Below are 17824 nucleotides of genomic sequence, written 5' to 3' on the forward strand. Positions count from 1 at the left end.
TTAAAAGTCTGTTTGGTTTTTGTTGTTGTTGTTCCTTTGTTTTGTTAAATTCTGCACATGAGTGAAATCATATGGTATTTGTCTTTTTTATTTCACTTGGCATTATACCTTCTAGGCCCATCCATGTTGTTGCAAATGGCAAGATTTCATTCTTTCCTATTGCTGAATAATATTCCATTGTATATGTGCACCACAGTTTCTTTATCCATTCATCTATCAATGGACACTTGGGTTGCTTCTGCATCTAGGCTAAGTAATGCTGCAATAACATAGGGGTGCATATATCTTTTCGGATTAGTGTTTTTGTTTTCTTTGGTTAAATACCCAGTTGTGGAATTAGTGGATCATATGGCAAATCTATTTTTAACTTAAAAAAAAGTTTAATTTATTTTGACAGAGAGAGGGGAGGGGAGGGGCAGAGAGAATCCAAAGCAGACTCCATGCTGTCAGCACAGAGCCTGATGAAGGGCTCGAACTCACAACCCATGAGACCATGATCTGAACCAAACTTAAAAGTCAGACTCTTAACTGAGCCACCCAGGTGCCCCTCTATTTTTAACTTTTGAAGGAACCCCTGTACTGTTTTTGCAGTGCCTGCATCAATTTGCATTCTCACTGACAGTGTAAAGGAACCCTTGTACACTATTACCTTTTTAAAAAGCTTTTACTATGCTGCTTTTTTTTTTTTTTTAAGTTTATTCATTTATTTTTGAGAGAGAGAGAGAGAGAGAGCACAGGTGGGGTATGGGCAGACACACACACACAGAATCTGAAACAGGCTCCAGACTCTGAGCTGACAGCAGAGAGCCCAAGGCAGAACTCGAACCCATGAACCATGAGATCATGACCTGAGTTTAAGTTGGATGCTTAACTGACGGAGCCGCCCAGGTGTCCCTGGTCTTTCGGGGTTTTTTAATGTTTCAAGTTTTTATTTAAATTAGTTAACATACAGTGTAACATTAGTGAGAATTTAGTGATTCATCACTTACATATAACACCCAGTGTGCATCACAGCAAGTGCCCTCCTTAATACTCATCATTTAGCCCATCCCCCACCCACCTCCCTCCATCAACCCACCGTTCTCTAAAGTTAAGAGTCTCTTTCATGGTTTGCCTCCGTATCTTTTTTTCTCCTTCCCCTATGTTCATCTGTTTTGTGTCTTCAACTCCACATATGAGTGAAATCATCGTATTTGTCTTTCTTTGGCTTGTTTCGCTCACTACACTGCTCTTTCAAATCCTTGAATGTGCCCAGCTCCTTCACAATGGCTGTGCCCTCTGCTTGCACCATTCATTTCATGTCCTCCTTTTTATGTAAGTAGTTGTTTTTATCCTTTAGAATTTTGCTGAAGCAGGAGTTCCTCAGGAAAGTTTTCCCCATCCCACAAGGTCAAGTTTGTTGTTACGTACTCTCAGAGCCACATGTGATCCTGATCACAAGTGTAATTATATGTTTCACATCGGGTTTTCACAGTAAAATAGAAGCTTTATGAGGTTAGGAACCCCACTATTGTGTGCTCAGTATTCAACATTGTGTTGGCACAAGTTAGAGGCTCAATAAATATTTGTTAAATGAACATTGAAGTGCTGATGGAAATAATGTACCCAGTCCTCTGTAAAGAGCAAATTATTTAGACAATCTATCTGTACAACTTGGCAAACTTTGTTAAGTCTCAGGTCAACCTGTTGCTTTTTTACATATTCAAAATGGGAATAATAACTCCCTAAAGACTGATATTATTATAAGGATATGTGAATTAAGAAAGTTTAGGAGACTTTCACTATGTAAATCCAATATGGTATTTGGGTTTTGGTAATCGTGTGGGTAATTAATGCCTTGTAGTATATTTTAGAAAATTTAGGAGTTCCTTTTTTTTAATGTTTATTTTTGAGAAAGTGAGAGAGACAGAGCGTGAGCAGAAGAGCAGAGAGAGAGAGAGGGAGACAGAATCCGAAGCAGGCTCCAGACTCTGAGCTGTTAGCACAGAGCCCGAGCCTGAGGCGGGGCTTGAACCCATGAACTGTGAGATCATGACCTGAGCTGAAGTTGGGCGCTTAACTGACTGAGCCACCAGGCACCCTGAAAATGTAAGGTTTTCTTAAATTTCAGGTGTTTCTTAGGAGTAAAAAATATAGTTTTTTTTGAAATTAAGCTTTTTTTTTTTTTGTTAATCCTTCAATGGTATGGTTTATTATTTACCATGATGTAATAAACCAAGGGAATAACTAATAAACTGAGTACTTTAAGAGTCTCATGCTCTACTGACTGAGCTAGCCGGGAACCTTAAGCTGAGTACTTTAGAGAAAGCTAGTTTGTTTGATGTTTGTTGAAAACATCAATTTATATATTAATCTTCAACCAAAAAAACTTTTATTTTTAATACCAGTACAGTCAACATACAGTGTTATATTTGCTTCAGGTAACAATAGACTGAGTCAACAATTCCATGTATTACTTAGTGCTCATCAAGGTAAATATGCTCTTAATCCCGTTCACCTGTTTCACCCACCCCCCCCACCCCCATTCCCCCTCTGAAAATGATCTGTTTGTTCTCTATCATTAACAGTTTGTCTTTTGGTTTCTTTTTTGTTGTTGTTTTGTTTCTTAAATTTCACATATGAATGAAATCATATGGTATTTGTCTTTCTCTGACTTAGTTTGCTTAGCATTATACTCTCTAGATACAACCATGCTGTTGCAAATGGCAAGATTTCATTTTCTTATGGCTGAATAATATTCCATGTGTGTATACACACACACACACACACACACACACACCTTTTTTTTTTTTTTTTTAACGTTTTATTTATTATTGAGAGAGACAGAGCATGTGCATGGGAGGGGCAGAGAGAGGAGGAGACACAGAATCCGAAGCAGGCTCCAGGCTCTGAGCTGTCAACACAGAGCCTGATGTGGGGCTCAAACTCACAAACTGCGAGATCATGACCTGAGCCAAAGTCAGACGCTTAACCAACTGAGCCACCCAGGCGCCCCTACCTCATCTTCTTTATCCATTCGTCTATCAATGGACACTTGTTGGCTATTGCAAATAATGCTGTAATAAACATAGGGACACACATCCTTTCAAATTAGCGTTTTCGTATTCTTTGGGTAAATACCTAGTAGTGCGATTACTGGATCATATGGAAGTTCTATTTTTAATTTTTTTCTCTGTTTTTAATTTTTTATGGAACCTCCATATTGTTTTCCACAGTGGCTGTACCAGTTTGCCTTCCCACCAACAGTGCAAGAGGGTTCCTTTTTCTCCACATCCTCACCAACACTTGTTGTTTCTTGTGTTTTGATTTTAGCCATTCTGACACGTGTGAGGTGACATCTCTTTTGATTTTGATTTGCATTTCCTGATCATGAGTGCTGTTGAGCATCTTTTCATGTGTCTGTTGGCCATCTGTATGTCTTCTTTGGAGAAATGTCTGTTTCTTTGCCCATTTTTAATTGGTTGTTTTTTGATGTCAAGTTGTATAAATTCTTTTATATATTTTTGGATACTAACCTTTCATTGGATGTATCATTTGCAAATATCTTCTTCCATTCAGTAGGCTTTTAGTTTTGTTGATCAACCAAAAATTTTACCCTAGAAATAATTATTCAGCCTAGAATTTTGGAAATTTAGTTCCTACTTGTAACATTTATGAAAAATAGGTTCTACAGAGTGAGTGTGTTCTTTTCTTAATTAATTACTTCAGGCTTTTCTCATACCAATCATAGAAATTTATCATTCCGCATTTTCCTGAAGAATGGTGATGATATTTCTGATCCTGAACTGTGTTTCCAACCATCAGACATCACTTGACTACCTATGTCCAGTGGTCTAAAGTAATTTAATATTTAACATCATATGAGAATTGATGGGGCAAGCACTCTTCTGTATAGCAAACATGTAAAATAATAGTTTTACATCTCTCTTGCTTTTAGAAACTGTCATTAGTCATTATTCTTAAAATGCCAAGCACACTTTACCTTATTCTGAAAATATTGAAGTTTAAACAAAAGCTAGTCATGGAATTATTCAGAACAAAGAAAAGGACAACTGACCGTATTGAATATTAGCCTAAAAGGGGTAGATTTGTTTTTTTTTTTTTAATTTTTTTTTTAACGTTTATTTATTTTTGAGACAGAGAGAGACAGAGCATGAAGTGGGGAGGGGCAGAGAGAGAAGGAGACACAGAATCGGAAGCAGGCTCCAGGCTCTGAGCCATCAGCCCAGAGCCCGACGCGGGGCTCGAACTCACAGACCGCGAGATCATGACCTGAGCTGAAGTCGGACGCCCAACCGACTGCGCCACCCAGGCGCCCCAGATTTGTTTTTTTAAGTAATCTCTACACCCAACATGGGGCTTGAAACTCACGACCCCAAGATCAAGAGTCACCTGATTTACCGACTGATCCAGCCAGGCACCTAAAAGATTTTAGATAGATTTTAATCAAAATTCTATCATAATTTTCCCAGCTGTGACCTTGCATATTAAAAATTATGAAATATGTGAAAAGGACTCTAATGTCATATTGATTCATTAATAAAAAGTGCTTACTGAGTGCATAACTGGGCAAGGCCCTGTGCAGATAGATCCCAGAAGGTCATGAAGAACAGAACAATCTCAGGAGACCCATTTAAGAAAACAGTGAAAACTTACAGAAAAGACCTCTAAGATGGCTTCTGCGTTTTTCAGATTACTCAAAGAAGATGTTGGCAATGCAAGTTAAAATAGGTATTTTATTGAGAAACTTGCTTTGTCAGTGAGAGTAAAAGTTACAAATATTTTCATTTAATAAAATTAGCGTATCCATAACCCTAAAAATATCCCTCAAAAGCCTTTGTTATCTGAAACCGCAGATCATTCTGATCCAGGGTTTTCTCTTAGTGTTTCCTATGGAAAAAGATGCTGCTTATTCCCTTCATGCAAATAGTAGAACAGGTGTAGTATGATTTGTTCACAAAACAAATTCTCCAGTTTGAGTTGCCTGCATGCATGTGAATTAATATCCATATTGTTGTAACTGTAAAAGTCTCCTGGTACAACAATGAGGCTTTATGCTTACTCCTGAGCGTTCTGAGAGTTATAATGTGGTCATAAAAAAAAAAAAAAAAAAAAAAAAAAAAAAGTTGCAGCAAGACATTTCTGCTGAAAAAAATCCCCATTCCCTAATCATAACGTAAAGTTGGTACAGGTTAATACTACACAATAAAGTGTAATTTACTTGTTAAATACACTAGGCTTCCATGCAGGTTTTTAAAAAAATTACATATTTGTTGCATTAAAAGAGCAATGATTTAAGTCTATAAATTATTTTCTAAATAGCTTTTACATGACACACTAAAAGTATGAGAAAAATAAATACTAGAAACATAGTTTAAATAAGGTAAACCAGCACTGACACCTAATAATTAAGTAGAGGTTCAAAGGTCATGTGAATAGATCTCTTTTTAATTTACTGAAGATAAAGCTTATCGGAGGGCAACACTGAATAACTTTCAAGTTTGTAGATTTTTTATACATGGACACTTTAAGAAGACTAAATTCTAGATGTAAAAGTAGGGTGTTAGGCTTAACATTTTTAAATCTTGGCTTGAACTATATAGCTTTTTCTCTTTAACTGCAGGGAAGAAGGGAATGGGGCTATCCTTCTGCACTGTGGTGCTTTATGCAAACACCAGAATCGATACATGGCAACAGATTTGTTGATAAAATTTAAACAAATCTGCTGAAATTATTTGCAGTACAAATGTTAAAGATTATACCTCTGTGGATGGATTTTGGAGATAATATTTATGGTGGTTCTTATTCGCCTCCTAATGACACAGATTAGTACTTTGGATAGAAAAGCAGGAAAAGATGAACTTTAAAAAAATATTGCTTCTAGTTTTTAAATGAGTACTATTTGTTAAGAAAATGGGGAAAATAGAATAAGAAGGTCTTTTATCAGAATCATTAAAATTCTTTCTCAGGAGGTGCTATCAATAAGTGCAAAGTTGTCATAATTTAAGGTCCATTTCCTGCCAGGAATATACCTGCCAAATCTGGCAATTTAAAGCAATAATAAATTGGATGTTCGTCTTGAAATTATAGCAAACGGCTGTGGGGAGCAATGTTTTAAAATGTTGGCATAACTAGTTTATAGTAATTATCATATTTATTATCAGAACTTTACATTTTGATTTGGTTTTCTCTTTTTCCTGTCAGTTTCCTGTGTGTTTTACAAACACACGAAGTCACAGAATGTTAGCATGGGGTAGGAACACACCTCGTCAAATTTTACAGAAGAGGCAACTGAGGTTTGGAGAGGTTACGATTTGCCCCAGGTCAGACAGCTAATAAGAAACAGATCTGGGGCCAGAATATGGCCCAGGGTTGTCTCCTTCATAATTTAGGTCTTAGGGGATGGGGATGAATGCTCGATCTCTTTATATCTTTCCTGTGGGGGAGTGTTGGCATTAACAGCAGGAGGACTCTGTTCAGGACTCTTTTGAAGAAATCTGTAAAACAAGTACTCATCCCGAAATTCATACTCATTGGTTATGTGCTGGATGACTCCTCCTTGCACCAGTCTGTCTCCATATATCACAGCTTCCCCACGGTCGGAGGCAAGGCCGACTTCAATGAGCCAGTTCACCAGGTCACAGCCACAGAAGGTCCCAGTAGACGTCTTTGCACCACACCTGTATGTCAAAGGAATGATTCACCCATATGTTCTGTAAACCTGGTATCAGCACTGCATGATAGAGGACAAGCAAGGAAAAACAGGAGACAGGGAAACACAGCATGATAGTTACAAGTGTGGCAGGAATGAAACTCTTCTGAATATAAAGGGTTTGTTAACTCATCCGACCCTAGAAAGACCCACCAGGAAAAAAAAATGCCGATAATGCTTGTGAAAACAGAAACATGTAAAAAAGAAAAAAAAAAAAGAGAGACAATGTAAATGCATCTACAAAGAAGCATTCTTTTTTATAGTAGCTGGCTGGCTACTATAACCAGATCTATCCTGTAGACAGTTGAACATTACTTATTTTATGATATACTCTTAGGTATAATAAGTAATTGAATAGTCTCAGGAACATTAAATGAATATGTTTTTATGAGCTCTTAAAAAGTGACTACTTTCACTAAACTACTCAAATCTCACTTCATTATTTTCTGTTTATCACACTGCCCACAAATAGTCTTTCTTCTTGCCTTCATCAGCAAGGCAATCTTACTGATATTTGTCAGGAATTTGGCGCATTAGGAAGGAAGGAAAGAATAAGTGTGATCTGTCTTGCCATAAATCTAAGGTCTTTAAAATGTGCTTTGATTATGAATCTATTTCTTGATTATTTAAAATTTGTCTTCCTAATGCAAATGTGGGGTGTCTCAGGTACGAATAAATAAACAAGAGGAAGAGAAGTGTGAAAGAAGCAATTAAATGAATTCTTAACATTTTCATACAAATATGCAATAGACAACATGAATCTGTCCACAAGCATCAGTCAAGCTGTAAAACCTAAAGTGCTTGACAACAGGAAACAGTGGATGAAAATCAAGACGAGATGAGAAGTAAGTGACAAAAATTTTAAAGCGTTTAACCACTAATGAATATAGAGTTTCACATAGAAATTAGAGAAGAGGCTAATATCCATGAAGGATCTTCTCAAGTACATAAGTCAAAATGTTTTAACATCAGTAGTTTGCTTAGTAATAAGATATCTTAATTTATGCTTTACAACTACAAACATCGCCTGGAATATTATGACCTCTGTCTGATCCTTCTCCCTGCTTGCTGGTTTTTAATTTATAGCCCAACACCTTATATCCCTGACACCAACTGGAGAATATTTGCTTCTTGATGACTGATCAGGCAGCTACAACCACAGCCCACGGAACTGCACAGACTGGCAGAGAATGTGCCACCCTACAGGTCACAGGGCAGCACCACGACCAGCCAGCGCCCATTCGGCCGTCTGGGCGCGAGGCAGCCTGCTAACTGCAAGCGCCGTGCTTCCCACCTACGCAATCACAGTGGGCCTGGCAGAGCTGACGTGGAGCACCCTTTGTTCATCTCATTTCATTTCATTTCATTTCATTTCATTTCATTTCATTATTATTTGTTGAAGTTTATTTATTTATTTTGAGGGAGAGAAAGAGAGCACAAGCAGGGGAGGGGCAGAAAGAGAGGGGGGAGACAGAGAGAGAGAGAGAGAGAGAGAATCCCAAGCAGGCTCCATGCTGTCAGCGCAGAGCTCAAGGCGGAGTTCAAACCCACAAACCGTGAGATCATGACGTGAGCTGAAACCAAGAGTCAGGTGCTTAACCGACTGAGCCACCCCACCCAGGAGCCCCCCTTTAATTTTAAGAAGCAACTGTAAATTGTTGAAACTGTCCATTAGTGGAACTTTGAAATAATTTTGTTTGGCTCTTTAGCTAACTTTTCTTCATAGTTTACCATTTCCAGAAACCGGGCTAGGACCCTGGTACAGATTTTGCTATCCGATTCAAAAACATGCTATCTAATTTTAAAGAAGAGGAAAATTAAGGTTTAGACAACTGAACTTGCCCAATGATGTCGCATAGCTAATAAGTAGCAGATTCAGGAGCTGACTTCTAATATCAGTGCCCAGTGACTAACTGTCCCAGGCTACCTGTTTCTAAACAAATATAGTGGCATAGGATATGTGTACATATATCATCCTGAATGGCAATTTCAAATTTGCAGCTATAGACATAAAAGGACAAATTTCATTTCATTTTCCTGACAATGTCATTAATAATATGAAATAACATACCACTAGGAGATGGAGAATAGAAAGTCACTTCTAAATCCAGTGTATCTCCCGGTTTTGTGAGAGACACTAACGGCCAACATGAAGTGAATGCTAATATTTTACTACATTTTCGTTCATTCTAAATTAGTTTTCACATTTTATATGGAAATCGGAAGTTCTATAACTTCTAAAAAGTGTAAGAATCTTACATATGCTGTTTTAAAACAATTTTTTTTAACATTTATTTATTTTTGAAAGACAGAGAGAGACAGCATGAGTGGGGGGAAGGGAGGGGCAGAGAGAGAGGGAGACACAGAACCCAAAGCAGGATCCAGGCTCTGAGGCTGTCAGCACAGAGCCCGACATGGGGCTCGAACCCACGAACAGTGAGATCATGACCTGAGCTGAAGTTGGATGCTTAACCGACTAAGCTACCCAGGCACCCCACTACATGCTGTTTCTTTTTTTTAAAATTTTTAAAAAGCATTTGTGTTTATTTTTGAGAGAGTCACAGAGTGCAAGTGGGGGAGGGGCAGAGAGTGAGGGAGACACAAAATCTGAAGCAGGCTCCAGGCTCTGAGCTGTCAGCCCAGAGCCCGACATGGGGCTGGATCATGACCTGAGCTGAAAGTCCGACGCCCAAACAACTGAGCCACCCAGGTGCCCCAGTATATGCTGTTTCTTAAACTATAAACTGACTGTTTTAACTTTTACATGTAATTGTGCTATTGAAAAAAAAAAAACCATATAGTTAATTACAACCATATTACTTAGCCTGTTACAAACCAAAATTAATCATCTAAAATATAATTATCTAGAATTTGTACTTGCCTTCTTTCCTTGACAATGTTTCGGATACACAGATCACGATGATAATGGATAAATTGTTGACAGGTCATTTTTATTTCCTCAGGAACAGGAGAACCCCTGTTGTCTGTTGTATCTTTATTATTCCATAGGAACTCAAGTCTAAAAACCAAAATTTAAGGAGGTCACTTTTAAGGAATGAAAAGCACTCAGAAAGAACCCCTTCCTGCTTATCACCCTATCGACACAGCTCTTCCAAAGCGGTCATCGACAACATCCACGTGCTGTTAGTGTCCGAAGCAAAGACCTAACCCGCACTTGGTTTCCTGGTCCAAGCAGGTGGAGACTTGAACATTTTATAAGCCATCCAAGCATATTTGATCTATTTCAGTTTCTACCAAAAAAATAAAGTTCTTTCCTTATTCTACATTCTACTGTTTTAAGTGGCAAAAATAACTTACAGAGATCAAGTATTTTATTTAATCATTCTCCAATTTCAGTACCAGAGAGACAAATACTGGGCTCTGGAATACAGCATCATTCTGTTTCTGCCAGCTCAGACAATACATGTGTTGACCATTTTAACTGATCAACATGATGAGCTGATAACTAAGTTCAATGACTTTCCTATTACGCTTTTCCTCCTTCATGAAATGAAGCAACTATATCTTAATAGTGTGATGATGTTAATGACGACAAAAAAGAAGTAGAAGAAAGAGCAGTGACCACATAGTGGGCACTTTTCAGGTAGTGGATAGGATAAATTCCATTAGCACTTCTAGTTTCTACTGAGTTTGACTTTGAAAACAAATGAGAGTAACAAAGATGTGTGCCTCCCCCTTCCTTCCACTCCTGGGTTGCAGAATTCCCATTTCATTATTTCTTTTAAAGAAGTTACTAATCTGAATCCAAAGAAACTTGTCACCAAGCTAATAAAAAAAAATTTAGAAAGAAGGGATTTGAGTTTTCTATAAATTGTCAGTTTGATAGAAAGAGAAATCCTATCGTCAAGGGAGAATCTATATTGTCAAATACCGACATTTGGGGATGCACAATCTACCACTTCCATTCCTAAATATATTTTCACGTTTCACTTTACTTTATGTCGTTAATGGCATAGATAGAAGTCCTCATCCATCAGGGCACCTGGGTGGCTCAGTCGGTCAACTTCAGCTCAGGTCATGATCTCACAGTTTGTGGGTTCGAGCCCCGCATCAGGCTCTCTGCTGTCAGTGTAGGGCCTGCTTTGGATCTTCTGCCCCCCTCTCTCTGTCCCTCCCCCTGGTGTTCTCTCTCTCTCTCTCTCTCTCTCTCAAAAATAAATAAACATGAAAAAAAAAAAAAAGAAGTTCTCATCCATCAATTCTTGTTGAAATGCAAATGACAATGTGGGAGTAATAAGAGTTTTTCTAAAGTTTTCTCTGCAATTATTTATTTGTTTAAAGTTTATTTTTCTTTATCTTGAGAAAGAGGGAGAGAACAAGTGCGAGCTGGTAGGGGGCAGAGAGAGAGAATCCCAAGCAGGCTCTGCACCAGCAGTGTAGAGCCTGACGCAGGGCTCAAACCCATGAACCATGAGATCATGACCTGAGCTGAAACTAAGATTTGGAGGCTTTAACTAACTGAGCCACCCAGGTGCCCCTTCTCTGCAATTATTTACAACAAATGTGTGAATCAACACAATGTTTAGTTTAATCTTTCTGTGGTCTAGCAATTACTATAGGTTTAAAAATATCAGTATGTTAATAGAATGGCCTTGTCATTACTTTTACAGGTATAGATTTCTTTCTAAAATTTTTTAATGTTTATTTTTGAGGGAAAGAGACAGAGCATGAGCAGAAGAGGGGCAGAGAGAGAGGGAGACACAGAATCCAAAGCAGGCTCCAGGCTCTGAGCTGTCAGCACAGAGCCTGACGCAGGGTTCGAACCCACAAACCATGAGATCATGAACTGAGCCAAAGTCGGACGTTTACCCGGCTGAGCCACCCAGGTGTCCCCAGATATAGATTTATTTCAAAACTAAAGTTACCTTCTTTTGAAAGGTAGAATGATTAAATGTTTGTCCAATCCAAAGATGCCAAAGGAAATAAATCCCTATGGAAGAAGAAAGGTTACAGTCATGAGTTCAACAGTAGAATGTTAAGACTGAGGAATTATGGAAGCCACCATATGTTTGGTGCTGGGGGAAGCTAACCTAGAGCGATTAGAGCAGTATTTTAAATGGACCACACAAGGCAGGTCCTCTAAAGTTCAGTGTCTGGAGGCAGGTATGATACTTGGCTGCCTCTTCTTAGTCATGTATCCTACTAGTTAGGTTGGATCATTGACTTAACCCAGGGCTGAGCTGCCACATCTGTATTCTAGCTCACTGAAGAAAAACGAAAACATGTAAGAGCTTCATGTCTTTGTTTTCCCTTTTGAAAAAAGAAAATAAGTTATCTCCCGTTGTGCTTCAGTGTTTATTATATTTCCGTTAACACTTCAGCAAGTAGAGAATTATATAGTGTCTGATTACAGTGAAGTCACTGAACAAACTTTATGTGACATGAAATTGGCTAGGTGCTTAGGGAAAGGGTTTGAGGGATTTGGGGGTGATGAGGAGAACTGGCACCAGAAAACGGCCACAGGTAAGGACGATTGGAATTGCCTGGGGAGACAGAAGGGTGGCCACTGCCATTTGCCAGGCACAGTGGGTTAAGGATCTCAGTGCAGGTTGGTGGGAGGTAGGGCGGACAATGCGATATACTGCAAGAAGGATCTACCTTGCTTCACCCCCAAACTATAAACAGCCAAAAAGGAATGACCTTACTATAACACCTATTCTCTCTCTCTCTCTCTCTCCTTTGAAACACTTGGGCCATTAGCTATGGGGGCATCATCTCAAATGCAACATTCCTGGCATTAGCTTCTTCATTTGTGAAGCTTTCTCAGTTCCAGTCCTGGGGTGACAGCCTGGAGTGGGCTTCTTGAAATCAAAAGGCTGAGTGAGACTACGAGTTCTGAACCTAGGATTTTATAGTTCCTGGGTACAAAAATCAGATCTTAGATTCACAAAGTGAGGTGGGCATCATGTAGCCTGGGATACTCAAGCCAGTCTGTAATAAACTGATTAGGTCACTTATCTATCTAGACATAGTCTTTTTGCCCCCACCATCATGGCAAAACAAACTGGAAATATTTCAAGTAATTAATGTTAGGGTAAAATGTGCAGGAATGTCTCCTAATAAATGTTAACTGACTCAGGTAGTCGATTATTTCAGGTTTAATAGGCAAAACCAGTGATTTCAAACAGAGTTATTTTTTTCAACCTGATACTTAATCTGTGGGGCTAATACTCTTTCTTTATTAAAAAGTAAGAGATTGAAAACAGAATCACACTTTGAAATTTTCACGTAAAAATATTTTCCCAATATGTAAAATGTCGTTTATTCTTCAATATCCATTTTATTAGTGACATAAAGACAACAGCACCTATCATATTAGTTCTTCATGGAATTTTAGTTCCTAATTTTTAAAACCGGGAATGATGATGTCACTTGGTTGGTGTTCCTGTGATGTCTAAGTAAGAGGACTAATGTAAAATCCTTAATAATGGTTGGCATTTAGACTGTCAAGGAATGGTAACTACGATCCCTGGCCCAAATGTATTTATCCATCACATGATTTTCTAACAAAGATTTAAGCACCTATCGTTTGAGAAACATCAACAAGTAAATGGAATGATGTTCATCAATTTAAGTGACTCGACTAAGGGACTCAGAGAAGGGAAGTCTTTTTCCCAAAGTGACTTATTAAGACCATAACAAAGTTTCAAAAGAAGTTGGGACATCTTGTCCCTGCTTAACTGATCACTCTTCATTTTAAAACCAAAGCAAAAAACGATTTGGTGTTTGTGACTGAAACACTCAATGTGCATTCTGATGACGAGAACCAACATGGAGATCGGATGCAGCTGTCAGCTGTCACGCATGCCGGCAGCTGGCGAACCAACTAAACCCTTTTGATTTAAAAGAAAACAACAACATCCGCACCACTACCCCCCAAACAACCCATCCAGGAAAACAAAAAAGCCCTCAAAGTTCTCAGTACATAAATACCTGGCCAAAGTTAAACACAGCACAGAAAAACTGTAGCTCAACATATAGCCTTCCAGGTTCTTGGTTGAATAGCCACCATAAACAACTGGAAAGATTCTGTAAAGGAAGGTGAAAATAGTATTTTAAAATGAAGCTAGCTAATCATTTCTTTTTATCCAGAACACAGTACAATAACTTATCTGCTTAATAATTGGGGGGAGGGGGGAAGACTAAAAGGAAAAACACCGAGAGAATATAGAGGCTTTGTCTTTTGAACAAGAGGTTTCAACCTCTCCTCCTGACAGATGTCACTCAAACAGCATCTAATTTGATCAGATCCGAAGCAAGAAGACATGCGCCATAATACGGAAGCTTACATAATATATCAGGACTGCCAACCAGCCTAAGACAGGACTGATTTTAAAATTAGTTCTACACAATGAAAACAATCACATCACTAAGCAGCAGTTCTTGGCAGCATTTCTTACTGTTTGATTTTTGTTCTTTTTTTTCAATAATTTTTTTAATGTTTGTTTATTTTTGAGAGAGAGAGACAGAGAGAGAGAGAGAGGGAAAGTACAGGAGGGGCAGACAGAGAGGGAGACACAATCCAAAGCAGGCCCCAGGCTCTGAGGTGTCAGCATGGAACCCGATGCAGGGCTTGAACCCATGAACCATGAGATCGTGATCTGGGCCGAAGTCGGATGCCCAACCAGCTGACCCACCCCGGTGCCCCTTTTTGATTTTTGTTCTTAAACAGCAGTTAAAATGGTGCTGGCTGACAGCATTCTATGTAATGAACATCCCAATGTAAAAAGGTTTCTTCATTGGTTATATATATGGTCCATCTCCCATCTAGGGAGGACCCAGGCAAGGTACATTTGAACCATCTTAAAGAATTATATAATAAATGATAATTCACACAAGAGGACATAAAACTGATTTTAAAATCCCTTAGTAATCAAAGAAACGCATTTAGAAAATAAAGGGCTATATTTCACTTATAAAGTTATCAAACTTTAAAATTCATAACATTCAGGGGCACCTGGGTGGCTCAGTTGGTACGGGCCTGATTCTTGATTTCAGCTTAGGTCATGATCTCATGGTTCGTGGGTTTAAGCTCTCTGTCTCCTTCTCTCTTTGCCCCTTCCCCGCGCGCGCTCTCTCTCTCTCTCTCTCTCTGTCTCAAATAAATAAACATTAAAAAAAATAAAATTCATAACATTCAGTGCTGGTGGGAGTTCTTTTACAAATCTATACTACTCCTTCCGAACACAATTTTGTAGAATGCATCCAAAGGCACAGAAATAGTTATACTCTTTGATCCAGGTTTCCCAAGTCTGAGAATCTATCATAATGAAATATTGCATGGAGATGTTTATTTGAGCATTTAGAAAAACTAGGAATAATCATCCATAAGGAAGTGGTTGGGTAAATTACAATGTATCTCCTCTACTGTTTACTGAGGAGCCATTTAAAGTAACAGTTATGAACAACTACGTAGCAAAAAGAAAATGACTGACACAAGTGACAAAGCAGAGTATAAATCTCTAGGTACAATTTAGAACCACAAAAAATGTATGAAAAAAGAGAAGGCAGTGATTGTGCAAATATCTATGGCATGAAGTGGTTATGCTCTTTTCGTAATCAAAAATTCTTTCTAAAAGTTTATCTTCTGGGAGGCCACGTAGGCATTTAGTCACTGAGTGGCCCTGCACACAGTGTGGAGATACCCGGTTTTACCAAATTCTAGGTTCAGAGCGTAGAATGAGGAAATGACTCTAAGCAACATAGGCTGTTGGAGCATTTAGGTGACAGGGTGCTGTGAACCCTTCTTGCCCCCTTCCCCACCAAACTGCTCAAGATGGGGATTCAGATTGGCCTCGCTGCCACGCCCCGAAGCAGGAACTAAGTTTCTCCCAGATGCCTGAATAAAATCTTTGCCAAACATTTAAAGAAATGGCCCCAAAACAAAATCAGAAGAAACATTTACAGCAAACAGGCCAATAATGAGAAGTAAACACAGCAACACATGTCGAGCCAGTTGCTGGTCTCCACTCTGTAGATACTGCTCCTCTTCCCGGACTAACATGCAGCTCTGGGAGTTACAGCGACTCACACAATGCTCATCTATAAGACAGTAAGTACAACAATTTGTAATCAGAGCTTTTTATTTGAATGCATTTCAAATTCATAATGACTTTCGAAGCAAACCAGCACATATGCACATTCAGCTCAGAATCAGTGTATTATTTTAGATGAAATCTGAGGAAGGCTCCTTCTTGTGGTTTCAGGAGAGTTGTACTTGTCAAGTGTTTTTATCTGAAAACTACAAGTAGTATGCCATAGTTCCCGTCTACACTATTCAATGGTGTTAATATATACATAAAGACCAGGCTTACTGTATATACTTATAGAATTTTTCTACACCAAGATATACACAAATAATTTTCATCGATGTAGGATCATACTACACAGACAATTTGGCAGCCTGCTTTCTTTTTACTTAGCAACACTATGCACCTCCCCCATGCATGCCGTTAGCTGTTGTTACCGCCATTAGCTATATATTATAAACCTCTATGTATCTTAATTTCTTTTTTTAAGACTAAATTAATAACTCGTGTTTCATCTATAGCAAATCTGCATACTGGTCACGAATATCCTGTTTTGGCTAACTGTAACACAAACAATTATTTCCCTTTGCCTTTCATTAAAGAGTTTAAAATCTGCCTTAGAAAAGACCTTTAAGAAAGCAAATAAAAACTGTTCTACACTGTTCTGTTCACATACAGAACCAAGTCCAAATCACAGATACGAACGACCCTTGTGCGGCCTAGAGTAGAGGGGAAGGGCCTTTCCCAAGAAACCTCTGTTCTCCTGCCTCAGCTCCACCATGTACATGGTCTCAAAAGCAGGGGAAACATTTTCTTCTTACCAAATGGATGTCTAGCCTAACACACAGTCTGATTTTAAACAGCGAAAGATGAAAAACACAATATTATAGCTCTCAACCCTCAAGGTAACAATAAAAATTTGTATTTCCCACAGCCACTTTTTAGAAAAAACACGGTCTAACATCACAGCTATGGCATGCAGAAGTGTGCTGTGCTAAGTAAAAAGAAAGCAGGCTGCCAAACCATTGCTGTGGTGTGGTCCTATTTTAATAAGAATGATTCGTGTGTATCTTGGTATAGAAAAATTCTACCGGTATACATAATAAATCTGGTCTCAAAATACTGTGTACCGACATGACAAAAATGGATAAAAATGAATTTTACTATCTTCCATTTGCCCCTTTTCCACATCATAATATTGATTTTGCCTTTGTGCTGTACCGGTGTTTTGGGGATGAGGAACTAACTATACTATCAGACTCTAAGAATTCTCACTTGTCCGTGGTCTGATTTCTTTTCCCCTTTTTTTGTTTCAGGCTTAGGAATGATACTAAATTGGATGAGTAGACAACGTCCATAGATGATGGCTTTCCTTCTATGTAAGTTTTGCAAAAGAGGATCAGAAAATGTAAGAAGCTCCTATAAAAGAGTTTTTCAGGAATCAGCATTATTAACAAAGAACATGGCAGATAAGCAAAGCAAAACAATTTTCAGAGACAAAAGAAATGTCAAATTAAATTACATGTTGAATTTGTCTATGGACTTTACTATTAGGTATATTGTGTAGGGAGGAAAAACAAGAAGGAAAGCCTTGGGAATTATGATGTAAAGAAACATTAGTTTACAAAATTGGCACCCCAAAACTGAAAGACAGTTTAACTGAATGCCCAATGGGGTTTCCTATCAGAAAGCCAGCGAAGGCCCCACATCTGATATATTTTCACTTCTTTCTGGAGAAACGGGAGTTCCACGATTTAAAATCCATTCCTAGCCAGCAGCTGGCAGCCAAACATAAACCCTGCTGGACTAATAGCGACTGCTACCACTGCGACCGCTGTTTGCTGAGCGTTTACTATGTGCCCCACGTGCTGTGCTAGGTGATTTGCACACATGTTTATTTATAACCCTCACAGCTTTTATATAGAAATGAAATGCCTTTGGCAACAATACAGTTGACATATGCTTCCTCATGAAGAGAGGGCTTTGGGGGGTTTCCCTTTCTTACTTGATTATAAATGAGCATAATTGGTTGACAGTGCATTGCAATTTCATATAAGTGTGC

The 17824-nt window shown here is 38.5% G+C and overlaps 1 protein-coding gene across 3 annotated transcripts in view; it reads right to left on the bottom strand.

Moving 5' to 3' along the window:
- Positions 1-4716: 4716 nt before the first annotated feature.
- The window catches only part of GPR155 (G protein-coupled receptor 155), a 58130-nt gene continuing 45022 nt past the window's right edge, over positions 4717-17824 (bottom strand). For 2 of the 3 annotated variants that reach the window (XM_045480250.1, XM_045480249.1), the window contains exons 12-16: positions 15639-15775; positions 13667-13762; positions 11599-11663; positions 9594-9731; positions 4717-6680 (exon numbers count right to left, since the gene is read on the bottom strand). In XM_045480250.1, the coding sequence (XP_045336206.1) occupies positions 6389-6680; positions 9594-9731; positions 11599-11663; positions 13667-13762; positions 15639-15775 (728 nt within the window). In that variant the 3' untranslated portion in view covers positions 4717-6388. Of the gene's footprint in view, positions 6734-9593; positions 9732-11598; positions 11664-13666; positions 13763-15638; positions 15776-17824 lie in introns of all 3 variants that reach the window. The other variant, XM_045480251.1, reaches the window with a different exon arrangement.

Source organism: Leopardus geoffroyi, chromosome C1, assembly GCF_018350155.1.
Source record: "Leopardus geoffroyi isolate Oge1 chromosome C1, O.geoffroyi_Oge1_pat1.0, whole genome shotgun sequence".
In the NCBI taxonomy this organism is placed as follows: domain Eukaryota; kingdom Metazoa; phylum Chordata; class Mammalia; order Carnivora; family Felidae; genus Leopardus; species Leopardus geoffroyi.